Here is a 26,907-nt window from a genome sequence, read left to right on the forward strand (position 1 = left end):
GGGGAGCGCGGCCGGGTGTCGTCGCGCGCGCGGAACCGCCGCCGGGTTGCTCGGCGGTCCTCCCGGAGCCGTTCGCGTTCCCGCCGGAGCCGGGCGCAGGTGAGCCCCCCGCGGCGCCCACCTCCCCGCGGCGCCGCCTCTGAGGGCCGGCAGGGCGGCGGGGGCGGCTGGCCCGCCGGGCGGGCGGGAGCTGAGGGCGGGCCGGGGTCCCTCCGCGGGGGTCAGACGGCGCCGGGCGGCCCGCTGCGGAAGTGGAGCTGCGCTTTCAAAGTGCGGACGTTTCCCTCCATTTTGGACGCGCCGCGTCGGTGTGAGAGGATGTCGGGGAGGGTTTGCGGGACGGCCCTTTGTCCCCGCCCTGCCGCGGCCGCCCCCTGCCCTCCGAGCGCCTTTTTGACAGATAAGCGGCTGGCTTGGCGGGGCCGGAAGGCCGAGGAGGGAGGAAAGGCGCGGCAGCCGGGCGGGACGGGGAAGCGGGTGGCAGCAACCGGCTGTTGGCGCAGCTCGTCACTGCCTGGAGGGTGCCTGACGTCTCGGCCGGGTCCTCGCCAGCGCGGACCGCGGCCCTGCGCGCTCGGATGTGTCGCGTTCTCTCCCCGGTGCTTCCGCACTCTCGCCAAACGGATATGCAGGCAGGCTCCTGCTTCAGCTCCGTCCTGTTTTTTCACATTTTAAGAGGATTTTTAAATTCTTCATAGTGACAGCCCCGCTTCCCACTCGCTGGGTGCGTATTTCCAGCTCTGGAGGGGCACTTAACTAAGCATTAGGTAGGAGAGGACCTTGTTCTGGGCTCTTCACCAAAATGAGTACACGGCGTGGCCAGGAGTCACACTGGGTACTCCCAGTGTCGCCACTAGAAACACGACACAAGCGTGGACGACCGAAGGGCTCAGCCCCGGAGCGAGTGTGCGGTGTTCACCTGCCGTGGGAGGCGCAGCGCCCCAGGGGTAGACCCGGACGCCAGTCCCAGGCTGCCAGGACCTTGCAGCCTAGTGGGGACACAGTTATTCAACAAAACGAAAAACGCGTGTAATTCTGTGATAACAAATTGTAACAAGTGCAGTGAAGGAGCGGGGAGGGGCTATGAGAGAAGGGGGGCTCGTCTAGACGGGGCGTCTGGGCCGCTAGCCCAGCTTCAGTTCAGTTTCTGGCAAGCTGTCAGGGAGGAGGGAAAGGAGTGAGTGGGAGGGAGTGATGCGTAGCACCAGGCCGTTCTGTCCCTGCAGCCAAGAAGGTGCCGTGCTTTCAGCCAGGAATTAGCGCTTCTTTTGCCCCGGGGTAGAGGGAGCCGAGGGAGGGGAGTTCCTGTTTGTATACTGCGTGGCAGGCCTTCCCTGAGCTCTGGTATTGAAGGGAGGCAGAAGAACCTTCATTTGCACTTCTCTTTCTCCGCCCCATTTAGACTGCTTTGGAAAAGTGGAGGAAGGATGGCCAGGGACCCTTGTAAGGTTGTGCTCAGCAGAGAATAGCAGCAGAGAACTGTCATGTTGATAAGCAGGAACAGATTGGAGCCAGAATGTGTGAGGGACTGAAATGTGTGCAGTCCTGTACAAGCTGACACTGAAGTTAGCGAGCATGAGGCTTAATAGAAGAAGAAAAAAAAAAAAGCTGGAGGGTCTCTATGTTTCCACTGCTTAAGGGAAATGACATTGTGTTCGGTAAACAAAATCTTTCTGTGAGACATTTGGCTAGAAGATTCTTTCTAAGGGAAGCCTGTCCATGTGAATTTCTGTTCATGACACGGGCTCATGTTGGGACTTTTGCATCCTATCTTGGCTAATTCACTCTCAAGGGAGACTTTGAGGATGGGATTGTACTGTATTGTTACGTGTGACTCCTGTGTGTGGCTGTCATGCACAGTGGCAATGCACAGACTATTGCTGACTTCACCTTTTAGGACATTTGTATATAACAGTGATCTCCTAAGGATGGTGCTTTTTTGTTTGTTTTGTTTTTCAACCACCATATGAAAGATCTCTATGGAGTCCCAACTCTTATTTAGCCTTTTTTTAGAATTAAGCTTAGAGAGCTAACAGATAACCACCAGATGTCTTAGTTGGCTTAGTCCAAAATATTTAATTGGTAACAGAAAAATGTTTTTGGCATTGACCTGTGTTCAGTATTACACAGATCAGGTGTACGTAGTCTGTAATAGGCACAGCAGAAATAAATGTATTTCTGATAAGTCACAGAATCTGTTGTTTCAAAGGACTTTTTAAAATGCAGTAGCCCTTAGGTGCTGAAGGGACTGCGCTTCACAAGTTTTTTGTAAAGAGTTGTTTGAAATGTAATACCATGGGGGGGTGGACAGGACTCCAGGTTAGCTTTACTAAACCCTGGTTGATCAGTGTAAGACATCTAGTGCTCATAACAGTAGTCTGATTTTGGGGGTCAAGGAAGGAGGAGTGGGTACAAGAGAAGAGCGAAGGACAGGACATTTCCTTCCTCTTTCTTAGTATTTGGAAGCTCTGAATTAAATGTTGAAATAGGCAAAGCTTGCTGTTGTCACCTTCCCTTTTTGTGCCCTTCCTCCACATCCTGAGGTGTCTCCTGTCCCCTTCTCCCCCTGCTTCCCAGGTGCCCCTCAGGTGACTTCCTCAGCCAGGCTGGAGTTCCTCCCCAAAGCCTCTGGGCTCCTCCCCCAGCCCCCACCCCAATCCGTTGATTGCTGCAGTGGTGTTGTCTGAGGTAGGTGCTGGGAAGAGAGCAGTCTCTTAACAACTGTGTAAATTGACATCCTCTCATCCCCAGATAAGTACTTGTATTTTCTCTTATCTACCAACCTGCCCACTGTCTTTCTAAACAAATGATGTTTGTTAAGTTTTTTTCTCAGGTGATTAAAGCTCAGTGAAGCAATGTGATGCTTAGGAAAGACCCACTCCTGAGAGTGGGTAATGCAACTTTCTCCTTTCTTAGCTCCACGGTCTTCAAAAGTTCCTCTTAATTGTCGTAGAATCAGCTCTGAGCAGCGGCAGAATAAGGCATGCAGGTTTACATGTTTGGGTGATGTGTTGGAGAGCTGAAGGTGACAGCATTTCTGTCATGCCATCTGCTTCCTGGGCTGGGCCCTTGCTGTTGGGCAAGGACGGAGGCCCTGGTTTGTCATGGGGAAACGTGAATCTGCTGAGCGGGGCGGGGAGAAGCACTGCTACCTAGATGCTAGAAGTGCCCAGCTGTCCTTGAGAAAGGAGGGCAAACAGGCCTCTTGTAAGTGCCAGTCCTTGCAGATTCCTTGTGGCTTCTGGGAGTGCCGCTTACAGAAGGGTTCGCAGGCACGTTTTGGTGCAGAGGGAAAGAATGTCAGGATTGGGGCTGATGTCTGCCGTAGGCTGGCGAGAGGTGGGCAGGCACCTGCTGGTCCAGGTAGGCGGTTGGCAGAGGACTTCAGCTGTGAGATTGAAAGCTTGATGAAAGAACCCTAAATTTGTTGTTGATGGTTGATTTGAAATGATTTTTCCTGTTGGTGGGTTATAGTGATGATAATTATGCATTCTTGATTTTCCCAGCCTGTTACGTAGAGTTTATCGTTCTCAGTATAGGTAATTGTTACAGGTATAATTAAATGCATTCTTAAAGCTTTTGTAAGACTATGCAAATTTACAAATCAGAAACTGTGTTCTGATTTTTGATTTGTGAGAAATACGGTCAGATGGGTAGCGATTTGGTGCCTGTATGTATTGGCGCAACTAATCCTTAGTGCCATTTACGTGGGCCGCAGCAGTGAACTCATGCTCTGTAGACTGATTCCAGTTGAGATGTGATACAGCGGAAAGCACCACCCCTGTGTTGTCCTAACTGCCATTCTGTGCAGTCTGTTTTATGCCTTGGACAAGATTAATGTCTCAAAGCTTCAGTTTCTCATCTTTGAAATGAGGGGCTGTATGTCCTCTCCTCCACAGGCCCGTCTGACCCTAAAATCTCGACCAGTTTAAAATTTTAGAAAGTCGTACATTAGCAATTGACCTGTGAAGACAGATTTAAACGTGTGTGCACTGACTCCAAATTTTGTCCTTTAAAACCTTTCAGATTAATCTTAGAAAATGCCAAGTAGGAAATTTGCCGATGGTGAAGTGGTGAGAGGCCGCTGGCCTGGGAGCTCACTTTATTATGAAGTAGAAATTCTGAGCCACGACAGCAACTCCCAGCTTTACACCGTGAAATACAAAGATGGGACTGAACTGGAATTGAAAGAGAATGACATCAAGGTAAGAGCGTCTTTGCTCGCCAGAGTACCTTAAGCGCGAAATAGGCTGCGGTGCAGTTTTTGAGCTCAGGGTAGTCACACTTCTAGATGTTGAGAGGCACAGAGCCCAGCTTCTGCTTTATGCCAGAGACAGTTTTTTGGTTTTTGGCCCCGGGCAAGTACGAATGAGGCGTAGTGCCTTGTCCCCGAGAAGCTTACAGTTGAATGAGGACAGACACTTACATAGGTCATCTACCTTGGCTTAGGATGTTCTGTGATTGAAGTCGGCCTTGGGTGCTGGTGGAGGGTCGGGAAGGGCAGTGTATTTCACGGAATGCTCTCCAGGCTCCTGGACTGAACACTGAGGACAAGTCGGAAGGACTCAGGTTGGGCGGCTTTAGCAGAGGGCAGTAAGCCAAAGGCTTTAGGGGCGGGAGGGGAGGCAGGGCCACAGGCAGCCAAGTGCAGGAAGGGTGTGGTGGGGGCCTGCCAGCCAGGAGGGTTAAGCTGGAGCCAGAACTGGGGTGCAGGGGTTTACATGCCATGCCCAGGGGTTTGGGCATCATCTGAGCACAGAGGGTTTAATCAGGAGGCGATGTTAATTAAAGTCTAGTTGAGGACTTTTCAGCCTATCTGGTGAGGTCCTGGTTTCTAAAATAGCTGATCCATGATGTACAAATAGGTATATAAAATGCCATAGAGATGAATTACTAGGGGAAAAAAAAATCCAAATAAAAGCCCCAAATGCCGGATTCAGTAGACATTAAGTTACTTTGTCAAAGTGCTATAAAAATTTCTCAACGCCTGTCCTCAATTTCAGTACTTGCCGTGACTCAGTAATGGATTGGTCCATGGACTACATGTTGAATGGCCTAGAGTGGGGTCCGGCAAGTTTTTTGAGTGAAGGGACAGACAGTAAATATTTTAGGTGTTGTGGGCCATACAGTCTCTGCCCACAGAGCCTGAAGTATTTTTATATATTTTCTGTTTCTATACTATTGCGCTCTGCCTTGTAGCGGGAAGCAACTCCAGACAGTATGTGAGTAAGTGTGGGTGTGTTCTGATAAAACTTTATGGACGCTGAAATTTGAATTTCATGTACTTTTCAGATGTCACAAAATAGTATTCTTTTGATTTTGTTCACCATTTAAGAACGTAAAAACCATTCATCACTTCCGGGCTGTACCAAGAGGCAGGTGCAGGGTTTGGCCTGGGGTGTGCCCACCCCTGGCCTAGATCATCAGTAGCAGCAGGAGGGCTGTTTTGCAGTGGGCAAGGGCGGGGTATGACATTGCTAAAGAATTCAAATTTTTTACTTGGGTTTCAAGATCTGCTGCTGTGTCTTATTCAGAGTGAAACTGAATAAAAAAAAATTGTTTTAATTGCTTGTGGGCTAATTTCTCTTGGCCTGTTATTTCTGTTTTTATCAATGTTAATGGCAACTCTTCTTGTATAAGTTCTTGGGAAAATGTATGGCTAGTTGGTTTGGACACATTCATTCAGGGACAAAGGCTGCATTTGTCTTAGGAGAGAAGGATTCTTACTGCAGCGTCTTTCATTGGCCTCTGGTTGGTTCTCAGATGTGACGATTTCTAGGGCTGGTTTTAGAGTTAGCGGTGGCCACTATTGCCTTTGTTGCCTCTTCTGTGTGCGTTTATGCTCTGTGGTAAAGCTCTTTGTTTCCTTCTCCCTTTTAGCCTTTAACTTCCTTTAAGCAAAGGAAAAGCGGCTCTTCCTCCAGCTCTCCCTCCCGACGCCGAGGGAGTCGGTCCCGGTCTCGCTCCAGGTCCCCGGGCCGGCCACCGAGGAGTTCCCGCCGGTCCGCCTCTGTGTCCCACCAGCCCGACGTTAAGGAGACCAAGAAGGAAGTCTTGGAAGTGAAATTGACCCCACTGGTGTTGGTACTTGTGTTTTGGAGCTCTTTATCCTTACGTAGGACTTAGTCTGTCCAGAAAACTGAAGTGTCGCCATCTGCCCCTTTATGTACATGTTTATGCAAATTACTTGCTCTCAGCGTGAAAATGTCATTGAAACACCAAATCCAAAGTGATGACTTTGGAAGATTATATAAAAAAATAAATATTTTGAAGAACAGAAAACAACTAAGTACCAAGGAAAAAGAATGTTCCTAAGTTACCAGAAGTCCTATTTAATGGTCTTGAAAAAGCAGTGTTTAAATTTGAAGTAGACATAGGTTATAGGTTGAACTGAATCAATTTTACATAGCGTATAAGCACTCATGTATGAAATATTGAGACATAGCTGTATTATAAACATATTTTTGGTTTCTTAACACCATTAAAGGAGCTCTGGTGGCACAGGGGTTAAAGCATTCGACTGCTAACTGAAAGGTCAGTGGTTCAAAACCACTGGTGACTGTGGGAGAAAGATGGGGCAGTCTGCTTCTGTAAAGATTTACAGCCTTGGAAACCCTGTGGGGTCACTAGGAATGGGAATCATCTTGATGGCAGTGGGTTTTTTTTTTTTTCTTTGTTTTAACACCATTATGCTTCATACTTTCCCTGTTCAAAGATGAGGGTGTTAATGGGATTACTTTCAAAGTGCAAGGTTGGACATAGCGGGGTGTGCAGGGCCTGTTGGGTCTCGCACAGAGGGTTTTAGATAGACCAAAGAGAAAATGTGTTTAAGTGAAAAGAACAGAATAAAAGTCACCCTTTAATTATCTCTTTTCTGGATAAAATACAGACTTTTAATAACTCAAAAAAAAAAAAATGGATTGTATACATACTGTTCGTATTCGTCCTTTACGTTTTAAAACATTGGGAATAACTATTCATGCTATATTTTTCTGCATCATTTTTGCTGGAAACCCCGGTGGCGTGGTGGTTAAGAGCTATGGCTGCTAACCAAAATGTTGGCAGTTTGCATCTACCAGCTGCTCCTTGAAAACTGCATGGGGCAGTTCTCCTCTGTCCTGTAGGGTTGCAATGAGTCAGATATGGTGGTGTATGGGTATCCCAGAAATTATACAGATACAACATAATTTTTAATATCAGCTCTTTTATTAATATTTAGCTTTTTTCTTCCTCAATTTTCATTTTTATAGGCGAGTGTTTTTATATAACACCTAACTTTTCCTTAGGGAGGTCTTACAAGTGGAGCTGCTAGTCAGGTGCACAGAGCCGACTGGAGGCTCTGGAGACATTGCCTCAAGGAAGCTTATTCTTATGTCAGTAGTATGTGAATGCCCGCTTTCTCATTCTGAGTAGGAGTATAATAATTTTTTTTGCCAATGTGATGGTCACAGATTTTCAACTCGCTGTTTTAATTTGCATTTTGCCAGTTACTAGTGAGTTTGAACATTTTGTCTGTTACCGGCTCTCTCAACCTTAACTGGTCAAGTGACTCAGGTTAAGGAACAAGTAGTGCATGTGGCTTTTTGTCGTGCTTTCATTGTTGGCATTAGTGATGGTTATATTTTTACAGCATACCTTATTATAGTCCTGGTGGCACGGGAGCCACAGAGGGGCTAGCCTTGGGCCCAGTGTGCACACATCGTGGGCCTGAGGAGGGTGTGTTGCCCATGAAAGACCAGACCTGGGCCGCGTGTAGCTTTGAATGTCACTTTATCATTGTTTTTGACTCACTTGTGATGTTTTGCGATAACTCGCCTCACTGTGTGAGCATCCCGTTACCATAGGTTTATTTATTTAGCATCAGGGAACTGAGTGGCCGTCAGCAAGGTTTGGGGCCAGCCGACTAGCTGTATTACAGAAATGTGTGTGTGGTTACTATGGATTGCGTCTTAGACATTTGAAGGCCTGGGAAGTTCAGCGTGGCTTCTCTGGTGGGCCCATTTTCTGCTAAGTGGCTCATAGGCGCTTTCGTAGACTTAGGCATGTGTTGAGCATCATCACTGCTCAGGTATGTCTTGATTTGAACTAGAACTTGATACTATATTAATGCCGTCCTCTGCCAGATAGCCTCCCGTGGAATATGCCTGTGTTCTCAATTTGTTTTTCTCCTGTTGATTTATCAGTGCTTTACTTCATCAGTGACTAACAAAGAAACAGAGTGACAGATTTTAGCCATACAGTGACTGACAAACCTTTGCAAGCAAAAATACTCCCCCTGTTCAGTCTGATAAGAAATCCTTTCTCTTTCTTGAAGAGAATATGCATTCAAGGAGAGAGATGGCATCTAGAGAAGACACATAAACTTACTGTCGCGGAGTCGATTCCGACTCGTGGCGACCCTAGGGGACAGGTTTCTGTGGCCGTAATCTCTATAGAAGCGGACTGCCACGTTTTTCTCCCGTAGAGCGGCTGCTGGATTTGAACTGCTGATTTTCGATTAGCAGCCGAGTGCTTTAACCACTGTACCACCACAGCTTTGCTTTTTTTTTTTTTTTTAAACAAAAGCAGGATAAAATTTTTCAGAATCAAGGCTGTGAAAAATCTTTGGTTTGTTTTAATTGTTTGATTTCATGGTAGTCAATTTTGACCACTCTTTTCCTTTTTAATAAGTTTTGGTTCTTATAATGAAAATGTTTTCTGTTCTTCCACGTAGAAGCCATTTGGAAATAGCATCAGCAGATACAATGGTGAGCCTGAGCGCATAGAGAGGAACGAAGTACCTCACAAAAGCATTCAGGTATGGGGCCGTTTTTTTTTTTTTGTCACAGGTAATTGGTTTTTTTTGTTAAAGTGACTTTCCCTAAAGACCAAAAAAAAAACCAAACCTATTGCTGTCTAGTCAATTCCGACTCATAGCGACCCTATAGGACAGAGTAAAACTGCCCCATAGGGTTTCCAAGAAGCCCCTGGTGGATTCGAACTGCCGTCCCTTTGGCTAGCAGCCGAACTCTTAACCGCTACACCACCAGGGTTTCACATTAAAAATCATGATATTTTCTTATCTTTTCTAAAATTTTGTCCTTAGATTTTTCAAGACTGATTGTAACCTCTTTTTAAATTTTATTTATTTTGTTATTGTTGTCGAGAATATACACAGAAAAACATACACCAATTCATAGTATCTCCATGTACCATTTGGTGATGTGACTGAATGTAAGTTAAACGGCTATACTGAGATGCCAAATTAATCAGTGTAGGTTGCATTAGTGATCATTGTTAATTACAGACATTATTTCTTACCTAGGAAAAATTACATTTGTCACAAGAGAGTAGTTATGGATCTACACAGTATAGTCTTCGACCAAGAAGAGAAGAAATCAAATTTAAAGAAATGGATTCTAAGGAAGAAAAGGTTGTTGCAAAGGCACGTGCATCGTCGTCGAGAACATTTGAAGTGACAAGCACACAGACGAAGGATTTAGAGTTTGGAGGAGTACCTGGTAGGCCTCTGAGCCGGGTCTCGGGAGGGCCAGCAAGGGGTGCGGGGTGAGTGGTGGTGCTGTCAGACCGGCAGCGTGTCGGACGGGCAGCGTGTCGGACGGGCAGCGTGTCGGACGGGCAGCGTGTCGGACGGGCAGCGTGTCGGACGGGCAGCGTGTCGGACGGGCAGCGTGTCGGACCGGCAGCGTGTCGGATGGGCAGCATGGGCAGCGTGTCGGATGGGCAGTGTGTCAGACGGGCAGCGTGTCGAACGGGCAGCGTGGGCAGCGTGTCGGATGGGCAGTGTGTCAGACGGGCAGCGTGTCGGACGGGCAGCGTGTCGGACGGGCAGCGTGTCGGACGGGCAGCGTGTCGGACGGGCAGTGTGTCGGACGGGCAGTGTGTCAGACGGGCAGCAAGGCCTCTGTGAAGAAACCTTAAGCAGGCCAGGAGTTGAGCCAGTGGAAATTGGGGGCACAGCCTCCAGTCAGAAGAACAGCAAATGCCAAGGTGGGAGCATTTTTCGGCGTTGTCACGGAGTAGGAGGAGTGCCAGCGGGGCTCTACTCCAAACTTCGGGCAGCCCGTTACTAGGTTTCGTGCAGAGAGGAGCAAAGAAGTGACAGGTAGGCCCACCTGACGGCTATGTTTAGGAAGGATGGTGATTGGTTAGGGAAGAGGGAAATCTGCTAATAATCTGACCTGGGTGACCCGAACAGAGGCCTGGAATCGGCAACGTTGTGTACCGTCCATTTGGTTCAGACTCATAGTAGTCTCCTAGGACAGAGTAGAACTGCCCCATAGTTTTCCAAGGCTGGAATCTTCACGGGAGCAGGTTGCCAGTCTTTTCTCTTGTGGAGCGACTGGTGGGTTCCAAATGCCGACCTTTTGGTTAGCTGAGTGCTTAGCCATTGTGCCAGCAGGGCTCCATGGAATCGGCAGTGGTGGGGGAAGGGGAATAGCTGCACACGTAAAATGGGGTGTGGTGTCTGCCCTGCCTGCTGGACTACTTGATTATGGGGGTCAAAGACTGGAAGTGTTCACTTCCGAAGTCCACCTTTAGCCAAAGTTTAGGCAGATCAATAAAACAAACAGTAATACACATGAGGAACATGCTTCTTATTAGTTCAGTCAAGTATACCAGACCAAATGGGCAACATCTGCCCAAAAACAAAGATGAGAAGGCGGGAAGGGACAGGAAAACTGGAAGAATGGAACCGGGGAACCCGGAGTAGAAAGGGAAGCGGGGAGAGTGCTAACACATTGTGGGGATTGCAGCCAGTGTCACAAAACAATTTGTGTATAAATTTTTGAATGAGAAATTAATTTGTGCTGTAAGCTTTCATCTAAAGCACAGGTAAAGATCTGAAGTGTTCAAAGGTTTGCGGTTATTAAGTGGAACTGGTAATATTTTATGAACTTATAAAATACTTCATGGCAGTGTGGTTCAGAACCCTCCATGGCTTAGCTGCTTCGTGTTTTGTAAGTGAAAGCCCTGGCTAGCTGGTCTGGTGGTGGTGGTGTTCATCAGCCTCACTTAAAATTTGTGTGTGTGCTACATGAATGTCATCTTATTTCAATCGTTAGAAATTTAGGAATATAAAGTTGTTTTTTTTTTTTAAAGATTAGACTGATAATTGTTAGATGTTCTAATCTTAGTTAGTTGGAGTTTCAGCAGTTTTACTCCTCCAGTGGTTGCATCTTCAGCATTGTAGGGCTTGGCTTCTCAGGGAGAATTTAGCCGTTCAGTGTTGGGTGCCCCCGTCTTCCCACGTTAATTCCCGTGGTTGCTTCTCCACTGGACGTGATAGGTAGAGGTTGGGAGTTGTTGACGCTACATTAGAAATTGGTTTCAGCCGGTTACCTGAAGTTGTGTTCTGACCTTAAAAAAAACCCAAATGATTCTTAAAAAAAAGCAACCGAAGAGGGTTGAAATGTGATTGTTTGCAGGCGCATGCCTCATCATGCTGGGCTTGCCGGTCCTCCTCCTCCTGTTGTTGCTGATGTGTAAGCAGCCGGACCCCAGCCTTCTCAACTTCCCTCCTCCTCTGCCAGCTTTCAATGACTTATGGGAAACCAGGGTGTTCGGGGCCTACCTTCTCTGGTTCTTCCTTCAAGCTCTGTTGTATCTGCTGCCCATTGGGAAGGTAAGTCTTTGTTAGGAGAGCATAGTATTGGGAGGCTTCCCTGCCCTCTCACCCCAGTTGAGTAAGTTTGCAGTAGTTCATACTGCCCTTGGTCATAACTACCACACCCACTTGGTTTTCATGAGCTGCTAACCGTTGTATCCTGTAACCCTTGCTTATTAAGCAGAACTATAAAAATTGACATTTTTTGTATGACTTTCCAAACCATGCAGAAAAGAATAAGCCGTTTTGCAAAATAGCCTAATGGTCAAGGTTGCTGCTGCTGCCAAAAAAAAAAAAAAAAAAGAAGCCCCCTCAGTATGTGTCATTTCAGATGCAGAATTTTAAACGATCAATAGGTAGCCACTGAGATCGAATGGACTTCAGGCTGTATTTTTACTTTTTTTTTTAAGTACAGTTGAGAGCTTCTAACTTTCATCCGTTTCAGGAATGTGTTGTCAAAGCTCTTCATGTTCTCTTGACACTCATGAAGTGGCCTGAACGTTTGTCTCCACTGCTTAGTGTAGTTTTTTTTTCCTCTTTGAGTAGAATCATTTATTTGGATATATTGAGAGAAACACGAGCTTCCCTAATCAATCAATCATTTATTTAAAGATCCCACCCTTAGGGCTTTGCAGGTTTGCCAACTGTCTGTAAACCAGGGGATCAGCTTCAGTAGGCGTGGCGTACCCGGTGCGGGAAGGCTAGACTGCTCGTTCTGAGTGCGTTGGAACCTCACCCTACCATTGCTGGCTTCAGCGGGGATTTTTGTGGTATGGACTGTCAGGCATTTTTATGGTGAGGCTCCATAGTAAAAATCACAAATTCAGATTAATTTTGGGTAAGTTAGTCTAAACTAGATAATCTATATTAAGGCAAGCAGTTTCGATAGTTAAAAACCCATAGTCACAGGCTAAAGCCCAGGACAGTAGTCACTGCACACCTTTAACAGGTAGGGCCCTTTTGAAATCAGCATGTGGGGTTTTGCTAATCCAGGCATCTCAATCAGGTTTTACGAGTTCTGTTTTAGAGCTAGTGAAAGGATAAGGTAGTTTAGTCCAAAACAAATGATACCATGTTAGTATTTTACAGTTTAAAAGGAATTGCTGCATTTCTAAATAGTTACTCTGGGGAGCAAAATAAAAATGTGGCTGCCATTGGGTAAGTGGACTTTTAATTTTAACTCATCCAGTTTAAGTCGGGTGTTTCTTGAGAACCGTTTGAGTGTGTGTCACTGTGCTAAGTTCCTGTGTGCTCCCAAGAGAAGAGATGAAATGGCCCCAGTCCATGAGGGGTTCCCAGTCTCTTCATGGAGACACAGGAATCACACAGAATGATGAAATCGCTGGGTGAGCATAGGTGTATAAAAGCAGAGCAGGTAAGTTTATGAGTGAATGTCATCAAACAGCACATGAAGACCCAGGATGTAAAATTGTATTTTGGATACTTAGGGTAAGAACCTGGCTGAGTGCAAGCCAGAGAAGTATGTATTCTATTTTGTAGGCAGTGGGAAGCCATTGAAGGTTTCTGAACTAGGAGGACACTGAATATAAAGGTGTCTTAAGCATACTTAGTCCTGTGGTGGAATGCCGGTGGTAAGAGTCGGGTGGTGGGTGAGGGCACTGCAGGAGTCGCAGCGTGCTGAGAAGAGGTAACTAGATTTACGTTTAAGATACAATTCTGAAGGTGGAATTGCTTCGTCAAAGGGTTTAGCAATTAAGGCTTTTGAAACATGGTATTAAATTACCCTCATAAAACATGATCCTCCTTTTTGGGTATGTTGAATTTTCAGTGATGTTAGAAGAAGGTATATATGTATGTATATCTCATATATATGTATGTTAGTGATGTTAGATACACACGTACATAAGTAGATAAGATATAAAGTGTGCTTTAAAAATTTTTTATTTTATTTTTTTAAGGTTGTAGAAGGGACACCTCTTACTGATGGAAGAAGACTCAAGTATAGACTAAATGGTGATTTTTTTTTTTTTTTTTTAAAGAACTTGAATTGATGACTTGAAAGCTGTAACTTCCCAGTGTTGTACTGTTTGAAACTATCAGTGCTGATTCTGGCAGAGCAGGAAATAGCAAATGACCTCTCAGAAGTCCAGAGGGCAGACCAGCACTGCTTCCATTGCAGCCACCACGTAACAGTGATGCGGTGTAAAGGACCATGGCCCCTCACTCACTCTTCCCCATCGTCCTGTTTTATTTTCTCAGTAGCACTTACCAGTCTCTGAAAATAATTGTGTCTGCATATTCCATCCTCCTAAGCCATCACCATGGCCTGAGCAGTCCTGCACTGAGGCGGGCTTCCCGGCCCACCCGGCCTCATATGCACTCCCACCCTCGCTCACTTGGCTCCAGCCAGCTGTCTTCCGGCTGCCTCTTGAACATGTTACTCTCTCTTCTCAGGGCCTTTGCCTGGAATACTTTCCCCCAAATGGCTGATGGCGGGCGTCTTCATCTCTGTCCTGTCTCTGCTCAGACGCTCTCTCTTCAGGGAAGCCTTCAGGTCTCTCTGTTTTATGTTCTCTAAGGTAGTCGTGCTTCCGGACATCAGGGTATTTGTGCATTGTGCATCTCCCATGCTAGAATGTCACTTTGTAGGCTGGGAGTTGGTTGTGTTCCTTGTGGTGCCCTTGTGCCAGAACAGCTACTGGGTGGGTAGGTGGCACTCATACATATGCATGTTAGATGTGAGGTAGTGGTCTCCCTGGGAATCTCAGGAAGGAGGCAGGCATCGCCCCCTTTTTCTTGATCAGGGCACCTCCCATGGAAGGGGTATGTGCTAAGGGAGTCAGTCAAGCTTCACCTTTTGAAGACTTGGAGAAAGCATAATGGGCTTTTAAGAAACGGATCTAAATTGTTGTCCTGGAACAATTTTCCGTTGGACTAAATGGAGTAGGGTTTTATTGCTTTTCTTGGGGATTACATTATACAGTTCGATTCTTGGTTTTTCTTACCCTATCAATTCTTACTTTTTTTTCTAAGTGGAATACTTTTTGTTCAGTAACTTATCTAGTATCCACTCTATCTGAAATCACTCTACTTTGAAGCCAAGAAATACTTGAGGTATCTTCTGCCTCTCAGTGCCGAGTGAGTAGAGCACCTGGCCAGCCCAGCACCTGACCCCTGGTGGATGCTCAGCCTCGTTGGCTGCTGCTGTCAGACTTTCCGTTTCCTCTTACCAGATCGCTTAGCTGATGGAACGTGCTGTAGGGTCTCTGACACACCGTCTCTCTTCGCGTCGCCAGTGCAGCTCCGGTGAAACTGATGGTCTGGGGACAGGTGGCTCGTTCACTTTTGTCGTCAGGTCTCTGGATAACGGTGTTCCGTAGGCTTTTCTGTCTGGAGTGCTGATTTAAATCTTTCTTAAGTAATCTTGGTTTCTTTGTTTCATACCCCTTTGAGGGGTATCTGCACTCAGAGACTGAGCAGTGTTTGGACGTGGGGCTGCTGGAGTGGAGGAGTAACTGGACTAGCTGCTTGATCCTTTTTGTTTTTTAAAAAAGCTTTGCCTCATCTACTTACTCTGGCCCTAGTATTAAGAGTTTTCTTTTAATGAGATTTTTATTATTATAACCTAGAGATTCGTAAGAAATTTCCAATGATTATTTTTAATCCACGTTTAAGTTAGAGAACATAAAAAACTACTTTATCTACCATTCCTTTTTCTTTACTGTTCCTAAATTTTATGAAAGTTATACAAATATTTAAAAAAGCTAAAGTAAAAATTGGAAATAGCATACTCATACTGTTTAGAGTAAACTTGATACGTGGAAAATGCACAGTTTAAATAATAATTTAAAGGTGGCATTTTATGTTAAAAAAAAGTTTTTAATTTTAGAATTCTTACAGATAACAGCTACCTCTTTTCTGTGTTTGATGGTTTATCCAAATATTATTTGGTGACTTACTTGGAACACAGCTCTTACAGGCACTCAGCTCCTAAAAGCAAGACTTTTCTTTAGCCAAAAGAAAAAGTGGATGGTCCGCTGAGCCTGCGTGTATGAGTCAGTGTCAGCAGGGCTGGCGGCAACGAGAGTGTCCCTGTGGGGCCTCACAGTGTGTGTTTTAATTTGGAGTTGATGTGAATGGCTATGGGTGCAGCAAGCCCCACCCATTGTCTTCCGCCCAGCTGGTGACCCCTGTCCCTCCTGGCTGGAGGAGACGTTTGTCCTGTGGCCTCTGCTTTGAGGGTGGGTTCTTGAGGTCTGTGTGTTCTTCGTGGTTGACTGACCAGGATCTTCTAAAAATGTTATTGACGAGTTAGTTCAAGTATAACAAATCACCTTACCGTTAGGTAGTGGCATTAGAGTTTACAATGAATGTTTGGCCCAGCTCTGTTAATAATTTGCCATTTGGCTTTGGGCCTGAGGATTTGGACTATGAATCTGGAGGTTCCTTTCAACTATTTAACAATTAGTGAATTTCTATCCACTCCTTTTCAGCCAAACTGTAACTAAAGTAGATAATGACCACTCACCATGAGAAAGAATAAGTACGTTAAAATATTTGAGAGATTGTGTGAGAAACGCACTGTCTACACCGAAGATCACATCCATCTCAGGGGCGTTGCTTGTTTGCATATTTGTGTATATTTTTAACCTGAATTGTGAATTTAAGACATTAAAAAATAACATTCTTTTTATTGGTATAAGTGTGTATGGTGTCTGGGTTAACATTAGTTTTTTTTTTGAAGGATTCTATGCTTTTGTCCTGACGGCTGTCATCATTGGAGCATCTGTCTGCTGGGGCGTGGAGCTGTATTATGTCTACAACCATTTCCTTCAGTTCGCGCTGGGGGCAACTGCTTTTTCTGTGGCCTTGAGTGTCTATCTCTACGCACGGGCTTTGAAAGTGCCCAGGAACGAACTGTCACCTGCCAGCTCTGGTGAGCAGCGTTAAAACGTGGGTTGAACAAGTATAGCCCAGAGCCCTAACTTCATTTTAAGGGAGGTGAAGAGAAATAAGAAAAAATTAAAAAGATGAAAAGATTTAAAAATGAATTTAAAGGGAAAAAAATCTAATTTTCCCTCATGCTTACCTATTTTTTCTTTTTAGTCATTTGATGACTGTGAGATATTTTGGTAACTTAAAGGCATCACAATTTATAACAGGTATTTTTTGTCTAAAATAGTAAACAGCTTAAAAAAAAAAAAAAGACACAAACCCAAAGCAGCAGAGGCTACACATTCGTTGCTTCTGACCTAAAATACTTAATTTTTAAAAATAAGTTGTTTATTTAAAAATACTGAGTCTACATTGAAAAAACCTTCAGTTCCCTTAAAATTGGAGGACCTGGCAACACCGGCCCCCATGTCTCCCTAGCTTCGGCCCTCCCACAGGGGCGGTGTTCCCCAGTTCCAGTTGGTCCCTGCCATTCCCTCGTATCTCTTCAGGAGCCCAGTGGCGCAGTGGTTAAGAGCTTAGCTGCTAACCAAAAGGTCAGCAGCTTGAACCCACCAGTCGCTCCTTGGAGATACTGTGGGGCAGTTCTGCTCTGTCCTAGAGCTGTGCTATGAGTTGGAATCGACTTGATGGCAGTGGGTTTGTTTTTTTGGCTGGGGGGTTTTCGTGGCATAGCAGTTAGTACTCGGCTGCTAATCGAAAGGTAGGTGGTTCAAATCCACCAGCTGCTTTGCGGGAGGAAGATGTGGCAGTCTGCTTCTGTTAAGATTATTGTTGTTGTTAGGTGCCGTTGATTTGGTTTTGACTCATAGCGACCCCGTGTGATAGAGTAGAACTGCCGCGTAGGGTTTTCTAGGCTGTAATCGTTACGGGAACAGATCGCCATGTCTTTCTCCCGCGGAGCCACTGGATGGGTTTGAACCACCAACCTTTTGGTTAGCAGCTGAGTGCTTAACCAGTACACCACCAAGCCTCCCTTGTGTAGCCTTGGAAACCCTATGGGGCAGTTCCACTCTGTCCTATAGGGTCACTATGAGTCAGAATCAACTTGTCGGCAGTGGGATTTTTTTTTTTTTAATGAGTCGGTAATTGAATTATGACTCATGGATAGTAGGTGATAGTACAATTTTAAAACCTTGTGACTGGGTTTGGAATACTGTGTGGTAAAAACTTTTCCTTTCTCAGGAAATGCTGTCTATGATTTCTTTGTTGGCCATGAATTAAATCCTCGAATTGGTGCTTTTGATCTCAAATACTTCTGTGAGTTACGCCCCGGATTGATTGGATGGGTATGTCTTTTTTGTTACATTTTTTCGGTTCTGTAGTACAGATTAATTTTGTATTTAAAAAGAACTGTAGACAATTTTAAACTAAGCAGTGGGTGGCATATTTTTAGGGATAATCATAGTTTTCTATAAATCTATTTACTTAAAGTGTTTTCTTACTCCAAATATAGTCCAGAGGTTTAAGATACTCAGTTATAGGTTATTAAAAACGGCAAAGTTTTTGTTTTGTTTTGTTTTGATTATACCAGATTATATTTGTGTAGGAAAGCGATAATATAGATGAATTCATATAAGAAAAAATTTTGCTTTTCCAACCCTTTTAAACAATTTTTATTTTGAACTGATTTCAGACTTAGAGAAAGTAGAGCAGAGTTTCCTTGTATCTCTCATTTAGCTTCCCCTAATGTTTAACATCTGACATAATAACCATAGTATAATTGCACTTCGACATAAAACAAAAATCCTCACAATTGGATCAATAAGTAACATCATGATAAATGAAGAAAAGATTGAAGTTGTCAAGGATTTCATTTTACTTGCATCCACAATCAATGGCCATGGAAGCAGCAGTCAGGAAATCAGGTGATGTATTGCATTGGGTAAATCTGCTGCAAAAGACTTCTTTCAGTTGTTAAAAAGCAAAGATGTTATTTTGAGGACTAAGGTGTGCCTGACCCAAGCTATGGTGTTTTCAGTTGCCTCAGAGGTGTGCAAAACTTGGACGATGAATAAGGAAGACCGAAAAATTAATGCCTTTGACTTATAGTGTTGGTGAAGAATATTGAACATACCAGGGACTGCCAGAAGAACCAACAAATCTGTCTTGGAAGAAGTACAGCCAGAATGTACCTTAGAAGTGAAGGTGGCAAAACTTTGTCTCACATACTTTGGATATGTTATCAGGAGGGACCAGTCTTTGGAGAAGGACATCATGCTTGGTAAAGTAGAGGGTCAGCAAAAAAGAGGAAGACCCTCAAAGAGGTGGACTGACACAGTGGCTGTAATAATGGGCTCGAGCATGGCAATGATTGTGAGGATGGCACAGGACCGGGCAGTGTTTTGTTCTGTTGCACACGGGGTTGCTATGAGTTGGAACCGACTCACTGACACCTAACAGCAACAGCAACGACAGTCATCAAAAAGAGCAGATAAACACTGGTGTAGTAGTATTCACTAAACCCACAGACCTTATTTGAATTTGACCAGTTTTTCCGCTAGTGTTTGTCCTCTTTCTCTGTTCTAGAATCCTCTCCAGGATCTCCGGTCGCGTTAGCTGTTCTTTCGTCGTTGTCTCCCTATGTCTGTAAGGGTTCCGTAGCCTTTCCTTGCCTTTCACGACCCTGACAGTCTGAAGAGCACTGCTTGGTGATTTTGTAGCGTGCCCCTCAGTGCGGGTTAGCCCAGTGTTGTCTCATGCCTGGCGTAAGGGCTATGCATTCTGGGCAAGAAAACCACAGAAATGGTCGCGTGCCCTTCTCCCTGCATCCTCTCGAGGGCTTCACCATGCCGATTTGCCTCATCGTTGTCGAGTTTCCTTTTGAAGGTCGTGTCTCCACTTCCCAGCTGTGAAGCGACTGTCTTTCCCCTGTAGTTGCTGAGATCTCTGGGGAGACACTCGGAGGCTCTACTTCCTTTGCTTATTTCCAGGTGCTTATGAACTTGGTGATGCTTCTGGCCGAGATGAGATTCCAGAATCGTGCTGCTCCGTCCTTGGCAATGATTTTGGTGAACAGTTTCCAGCTCTTGTACGTGGTGGATGCTCTTTGGAACGAGGTAATTAATTTTAGGAGCCAAGGCCTTGGAGCCGGACAGGTAGAGTGTGGTTGAGTGATGTGGCCCTCTTCCTTACACAGTGAGGGTAACACAGCCTGCCTCAGAGGGTGGTTTATACATGCAGCTCCCATAGCCCTGTCTACATTGTTTATACATGCAGCTCCCATGGCCCTGTCTACATTGTTTATACGTGCAGCTCCCATGGCCCTGCCTACATTGTTTATACGTGCAGCTCCCATGGCCCTGTCTACATTGTTTATACGTGCAGCTCCCATGGCCCTGTCTACATTGTTTATACGTGCAGCTCCCATGGCCCTGTCTACATTGTTTATGGGTGCAGCTCCCATGGCCCTGTCTACATTGTTCATACGTGCAGCTCCCATGGCCCTGTCTACATTGTTCATGCGTGCAGCTCCCATGGCCCTGTCTACATTGTTTATACGTGCAGCTCCCATGGCCCTGTCTACATTGTTTATGCGTGCAGCTCCCATGGCCCTGTCTACATTGTTTATACGTGCAGCTCCCATGGCCCTGTCTACATTGTTTATACGTGCAGCTCCCATGGCCCTGTCTGCATTGTTTATACGTGCAGCTCCCATGGCCCTGTCTGCATTGTTTATACGTGCAGCTCCCATGGCCCTGTCTGCATTGTTTATACGTGCAGCTCCCATGGCCCTGTCTGCATTGTTTATACGTGCAGCTCCCATGGCCCTGTCTGCATTGTTTATACGTGCAGCTCCCATGGCCCTGTCTGCATTGTTTATACGTGCAGCTCCCATGGCCCTGTCTGCATTGTTTATACGTGCAGCTCCCATGGCCCTGTCTACATTGTTTATACGTGCAGCTCCCATAGCCCTGTCTACATTGTTTATACCCCATAGCCCTGTCTACAGTGTTTATACATGCAGCTCCCATAGCCCTGTCTACATTGTTTTTATGTGCAGCTCCCATAGCCCTGTCTACATTATTTATACATGCAGCTCCCATAGCCCTGTCTACATTGTTTATACGTGCAGCTCCCATAGCCCTGTCTACATTGTTCATGCGTGCAGCTCCCATGGCCCTGTCTACATTGTTTATACGTGCAGCTCCCATGGCCCTGTCTACATTGTTTATACGTGCAGCTCCCATGGCCCTGTCTACATTGTTTATACGTGCAGCTCCCATGGCCCTGTCTACATTGTTTATACGTGCAGCTCCCATGGCCCTGTCTACATTGTTTATACGTGCAGCTCCCATGGCCCTGTCTACATTGTTTATACGTGCAGCTCCCATGGCCCTGTCTACATTGTTTATTCGTGCAATCCCATGGCCCTGTCTGCATTGTTTATACATGCAGCTCCCATGGCCCTGTCTACATTGTTTATACATGCAGCTCCCATGGCCCTGTCTACATTGTTTATACATGCAGCTCCCATGGCCCTGTCTACATTGTTTATACATGCAGCTCCCATAGCCCTGTCTACATTGTTTATACATGCAGCTCCCATAGCCCTGTCTACATTGTTTATACATGCAGCTCCCATAGCCCTGTCTACATTGTTTATACATGCAGTTCCCATAGCCCTGTCTACATTGTTTATACCCCATAGCCCTGTCTACAGTGTTTATACATGCAGCTCCCATAGCCCTGTCTGCATTGTTTTTATGTGCAGCTCCCATAGCCCTGTCTACATTGTTTATACATGCAGCTCCCATAGCCCTGTCTACATCGTTTATACGTGCGGCTCCCATAGCCCTGTCTACATTGTTTATACATGCAGCTCCCATAGCCCTGTCTACATTGTTTATACGTGCACTAGAACTTCATTTGAATACTTCAAACATAGAAATGGTTTCCCCGCAAACTTTTTCTTCCTTTTCCCTCCCTACATCCTTACAGGAAGCGATACTGACAACCATGGACATTATCCATGATGGATTTGGATTCATGCTGGCTTTTGGAGATTTAGTGTGGGTTCCATTTATCTACAGCCTCCAAGCCTTTTATTTAGTCCGTCATCCAAATGAAATATCTTGGCCAGTTGCTTGTGTAATCATTGCCTTGAAACGTGAGTATTAACTTCAGCCTCTGTGTTAAATGTTACATACTGAGTGAGGCTCTTGTGCTCTGCTACCTACATATTTATGACATGTTCCTTTAATGGCCATAATTAGCTAAGAGTGGAGTCATTAGTGATGGATCAGTAATAAAAAGATTCTGCGTCTTGCGAAAACAATGGATGCTTCATGCCTAGCTCCTTCTTCAGCTCTCTAGATAGGTACTTTTTAATAACAAAAAGCGAACCCACTGACTCATAGACCCCATAGGGTCTCTAAGGCTGTAAATCTCTACGGAAGCAGACTGCTACATCTTCCTCCCTTGGAGCTGCTGGTGGTTTTGAACCTCTAACCTTTCTGTCAGCAGTCCAGTGCTTTAACTACTGCACCACCAGGGCTCCCAATTTTTAATAAGCCATCTTTAAAATTTAATTAAAAATTAAATTTGTTTTAGTAACAGTTGAGCTTTTCTGTCGACTACCTGCTTTCTGCTAGGCACCTTAAAAAGTAGGAAGATTGGTCTTGCCTTCTGGAGGGGAAATACCACTCAGATACTTGTGGTGGGAGGCATATGAATGGGCACCGTAAGAGTGACTTACACAGACTGGCTGTGACGGCAGTTGAAGGCAGGGAGAGAACCTGTCTGTGGAGTACCAGGATTAATGGAGGAGGTGGTATTTGATTTGAGCTTGGAGCTTTAGTAGGTAGAATGGGGTGGGGAGATAGAGAATTCCGGCCAGGAAACAACTTGAACAGGGCGGAGTGGGGGCACATGGGAGGTGGACCCGGCAAGGAGTACAGTTTGGCAGGAGCTAAGGTCACAGCATGGTCAATTGTAGATTAGCTTCAGGAGGGTTTTTCTTTATCTTTCTGTCATTACATTGTTGATTAAACAGCTCCATCAGAGGGTAGGGAGGGAAGATAGCACTGAGTGTCAAATATAGCTAGTTTTGCTACACTGATAGCATTCCTGGGAGATGAAGAAATTCTTAGTTTTATCATTGGATTGGTTATCCATGTCAACCATGCCCTCTGTGTTATTCAAGGCAGCATATGCATGTTTTGCTTTTAAGCAAAAAATAGGGAGTAGCATTCTTCCTATTATTTTCTTGAGGGCTGACAGTGTGCTAGTTAATAGCCAATGATATGTCAGGCCCTGTTGATTTTTGAAATTTGAATAAAGGTACCAACTTGTATGCTTGTACAGAGATGCAGCATCTGTTGACATGTAAGCTGTTCTGTTACTGATTCTGAATTGTAGCTTTATTAATAAAGTGTTCATGTGATGGCCAGTGGGTACTGCAACTAATAGACGCCATTTCCTGTAATTCTGATTACAGCGAACTCTAGGATTGATTTTATTGTGACGCAGACTGTCTCAGGTTTTATTCATGGATGTAGTGTTTTGCCATCAAGGTTTTCCCCCAGGTGGACGCTCAAAGAGTGTTTGATAGTGAAATTTCAGGATAGTTAACATCTTTTGACATTCTGGGATTGAGAGTTTTTGAATTACTAGAAATCAGACTATTCTTCGTTTTGGAAATTTCCTCAGAGCACGGAAATAACTTCTCTAAAATTCTGTTCATATCAGATTGTATCTAAATTATTAACATATACACTTTAAAAAAATTACAGTTTCTGGATACGTAATTTTCCGGTGCGCGAATTCTCAGAAAAATGCATTCCGGAAAAATCCCACCGATCCGAGGCTTGCACGTGAGTGTTGATTTCTTTTCGTTTTCTTCTTTTAATTTCTATTTGTGTTATTTATATTACATAAATATTTTATGTCTCTGTTTAGAGATCATTAAAAATGTATTCTTATTTTTATGTAGATTTAAAAACCATTCATACTTCAACGGGAAAAAATCTTCTAGTTTCTGGGTGGTGGGGCTTTGTTCGCCACCCCAATTACTTGGGCGACCTCATCATGGCCCTGGCTTGGTCCCTCCCGTGTGGTAAGTGTTTAAGCAGCATGTGAATTTGACTTTTTCTCCAGCCACCCAAACGATGCACACGTCCTTTGCTGATGCATAGGGCTCCTGGGAGCCTTGGGGTCCCTCTGCCATGGACCAGGGCTGCCCGACCTGGGCGCTGTCTTCTCATATTGTAGGGCCCCTGGGAGCCTTAGGGTTCCTCTGCCGTGGACCGGGGCTGCCCGACCTGGGCGCTGTCTTCTCATATTGTAGGGCCCCTGGGAGCCTTGGGGTTCCTCTGCCGTGGACCGGGGTTGCCCGACCTGGGCGCTGTCTTCTCATATTGTAGGGCCCCTGGGAGCCTTGGGGATCCTCTGCTGTGGACCGGGGCTGCCCGACCTGGGCACTGTCTTCCTGTATTGTAGCACCTCATTATCCAGCTGCTGAGGGGAGTTAGGAATTTAGGGAGCCTGAGGTTTTACTTTCAACTTCTAAAAGCAAAATTTTCACATTTTTCCTGTGCCCGATAGCTTTTTTCTCAGCAGAATATATGGAAATTTAACTTTTTGTCCTTGACTCACTGTCTGTACAGTGTAGATTATGAAAAACTTTGGTTCTTAAGAAGGGAGGAAAATTCTGCTTTTGTTTGTTTTTTGTACCCGCCTTGAAAGTGTCTGGTAGTTTAGGCCACAGCCTGCAGTGTCCCTGCCTGGCCGGCCACACCCCCTGGGCTGAGGGCAGGAGAGGGAGGGGCCAGGAATTCAGATACTCCCTTCTGCCATACAGCAGTAGGGTTCTCCTGTGAATCACTTTAGTTGTTTTGCCCATTACTGGAGAAAATGAAGTACATAATCTCAAGGCGCATTTTTGCAGCTTTGGGAGGAAAGCAGGAAAAAGTATTGTGATAGTGAAAATATCTAATAGTACTTACCGTTATCATCCACAGGTTTTAATCACATCCTGCCTTATTTCTACGTAGCTTACTTCACCGTGTTGCTTGTCCACCGGGAAGCTCGCGATGAACACCACTGTAGGAAGAAATACGGCCTAGCTTGGGAAAAGTACTGTCAGCGGGTGCCCTACCGTATATTTCCATACATATACTGATCCTCGGCTAGCGTGTTCTGAAAATGCCTCTGATGTCCTGGCTTCCATTTGCAAAAACAAAAACAAAAAGTTCCAAAATGAGCCTTCTTTCATTGCACTGACAGGGTTTGCAAGCTTTCTTTTTGAGTCAGGACTGTAGAGCCAAGCTGTAAGTCTTTTAACATAGCTGTGATTAGTTTCACTAAATTGTAACAATTGCCATAAAGGGAAATATAAAGATGTTAGAAGTTTCATCTTAATCATCTGAAAACAAGATAGTTGTCTTATAAATTTACCGAATTAGATTACTTTTCAAATCTTGACTTTTTTGTTTTGCCAGTGGTTTTTCTTAAAACACTGTTAAATACTTTAAAAAAAAAATGCATTTATGTTTTTATTGCATTGAGAACAGAATTTTAATTCATTTCCTTTTTTAATTAAATCACTTACAGTCACATGATTTGAAAGTAAAAAGTGGTCCTTTGTTAAATACCATATGTAAGTGGGAGGAGAGAGAATTTTTAAGGGAGACCCTTAGTAGCGGTTGACTTAACCTCAGCTTCTAAAGCTGCTTTTGAAAATGTAAATACATAGCTTGCTTTTATGTAATATATGGTGACTTCAGATTTTTCTGTACAGTATTTTAAATGTGACATAATTGTCAGGGCCAAGTATCTTAACAAACACATTTTCAGTATTTTAAATTAAGTTTGGTGAAGTAATACATTTGTGGTTAAAAATTTTGGAACAAAAAATAGAATTCATTTAGTATTGTATAGAAGATGCTTTTAAAACATAGGAAGAATATTTTTCTTAATCCAAAGTTTGTGAATTTGGCTTTGCTACCTCAATTGCAGGTGTTTGCCTTTATAAATTGTTACAAATAGAATAAATATATATTTTTGGAGTAACATCACTATTTAAACATTTTTACACATACTGGTGTTTGAAAATCTGCCATTTCAAGATAATATTTTTGTATGTTTTTGACTTTTTTAATTAAACTTGTTTTTGCTACTGTTTAGTTCCTGCAGTTTATACTGTATTTTGTATATCCTTTATATTTACAAAACTATTTTTGTAAAGGAGTGTTGTGTTCAGCTTTAGAAGTCTCTTCATTTAAAAATAATTCAAGGGAATAGTTTAAAATAGTTTCTCTCTTTTAGTTCAAAAGATGTGCATACAAGGTAGCTTTAGCTGTTATGTTCTAGTGGATATAATCTTTATTAGCAAAGTCACTAAACGTTTGTATAAAAAGTTCAATTATTTTCAGTTTCTTAAACAGAGGGAGATGTAATAAATAGTGTATGTTTGGGTTTTAATGATACATTTTCTGTATGAGCCATTTATATGTGCATTGCAGTTTGAAGTATATTTAACTTAATGTATGTTAATGTGATCATGAAATTGGTTTGCTCTAGCATTCTGCAGCCTGTAGCTTTTAAACACCTTGTTGTGGTGACATTGTCAGTGTTTTTTAGTAGTGATGTGTGCAAGCAGCTTTATTCTCCTGGCATCAGAAAGATGGGACCCTCGCACTAGATTCACCAAGGAAGCTTTGGGAGAGGAAGGGTGTGGTTCTTTCCCTGGCAATGAGAAGAGCCTATTACCAACGCAGTGCTGCGATTTCTCGATGATACCAGCTGCCATTTGTTTTTAATTTTGTTTTTGACATGTTTATTTGACAAACAGAAGTTTTATTAAGTTTGAAATAAAGTTGAAGATGAAGATAAAAAGATGTTGCTTAGATGGAGCCTCATTATTCTTGCTGGGAACTCGGGGGTGGGGGCACAGGGCCCAGATAGGAACTCTGGGGGGCACAGGGCCCAGACAGGAACTCTGGGGGGCACAGGGCCCAGACAGGAACTCTGGGGGGCACAGGGCCCAGACAGGAACTCTGGGGGGCACAGGGCCCAGACAGGAACTCTGGGGGGCACAGGGCCCAGACAGGAACTCTGGGGGGCACAGGGCCCAGGTAGGAACTCTGGGGGGCACAGGGCCCAGGTAGGAACTCTGGGGGGCACAGGGCCCAGACAGGGAACTCGGGGCGGGGGGGCAGGGCACAGGGCCCAGATACGAACTCTTAGATTACCATTCCCTGCTTCTCCTCCACCCCCTTGTTTTTTAGAATCATTTGTTCAGTCATGGCAGCTATTATTAATACAGTAAACGTCAATAAAATCCTGCCTAGAAAAATATGTTTAGACATTAGTCTAATGCACTGACTCCTCACGGCTTGTTTTTAGTGGGAAGAGAGGTCTAGTGAAGTCAGAACCAGACATAC

General features: G+C 44.6%; 1 protein-coding gene across 4 annotated transcripts; it reads left to right on the forward strand.

Moving 5' to 3' along the window:
* On the forward strand, positions 1-26,361 carry LBR (lamin B receptor). Of its 4 annotated transcripts, XM_064276832.1 has the most exons (15): positions 43-99; positions 2,578-2,688; positions 4,027-4,205; positions 5,881-6,084; positions 8,714-8,797; positions 9,305-9,500; positions 11,430-11,626; positions 13,528-13,582; positions 16,314-16,505; positions 17,708-17,811; positions 19,456-19,581; positions 21,464-21,632; positions 23,257-23,337; positions 23,457-23,579; positions 24,484-26,361. In XM_064276832.1, the coding sequence occupies exons 3-15, from the start codon at positions 4,041-4,043 to the stop codon at positions 24,642-24,644; spliced, it is 1,857 nt and encodes a 618-aa protein (XP_064132902.1). In that variant the 5' UTR covers positions 43-99; positions 2,578-2,688; positions 4,027-4,040; the 3' UTR covers positions 24,645-26,361. The 4 variants fall into 4 exon arrangements, with proteins under 4 accessions (XP_064132900.1, XP_064132903.1, XP_064132902.1 ...); XM_064276830.1 differs by lacking the exon at positions 2,578-2,688 and having other exon boundaries at positions 1-99; XM_064276833.1 differs by lacking the exon at positions 2,578-2,688 and having other exon boundaries at positions 1-99; positions 24,517-26,361.
* Positions 26,362-26,907: the final 546 nt, after the last annotated feature.

This window comes from Loxodonta africana, chromosome 25 (assembly GCF_030014295.1).
Source record: "Loxodonta africana isolate mLoxAfr1 chromosome 25, mLoxAfr1.hap2, whole genome shotgun sequence".
Lineage (NCBI taxonomy): Eukaryota > Metazoa > Chordata > Mammalia > Proboscidea > Elephantidae > Loxodonta > Loxodonta africana.

Bases quoted from the DNA above. Each gene is read 5' to 3' on its own strand.
- LBR (XM_064276830.1), top strand. From the start codon at position 4,041: ATGCCAAGTAGGAAATTTGCCGATGGTGAAGTGGTGAGAGGCCGCTGG. The intron at 8,798-9,304 runs GTATGGGGCCGT...TTTCTTACCTAG, and splicing joins TACCTCACAAAAGCATTCAG to GAAAAATTACATTTGTCACA. The intron at 11,627-13,527 runs GTAAGTCTTTGT...TATTTTTTTAAG, and splicing joins ATCTGCTGCCCATTGGGAAG to GTTGTAGAAGGGACACCTCT.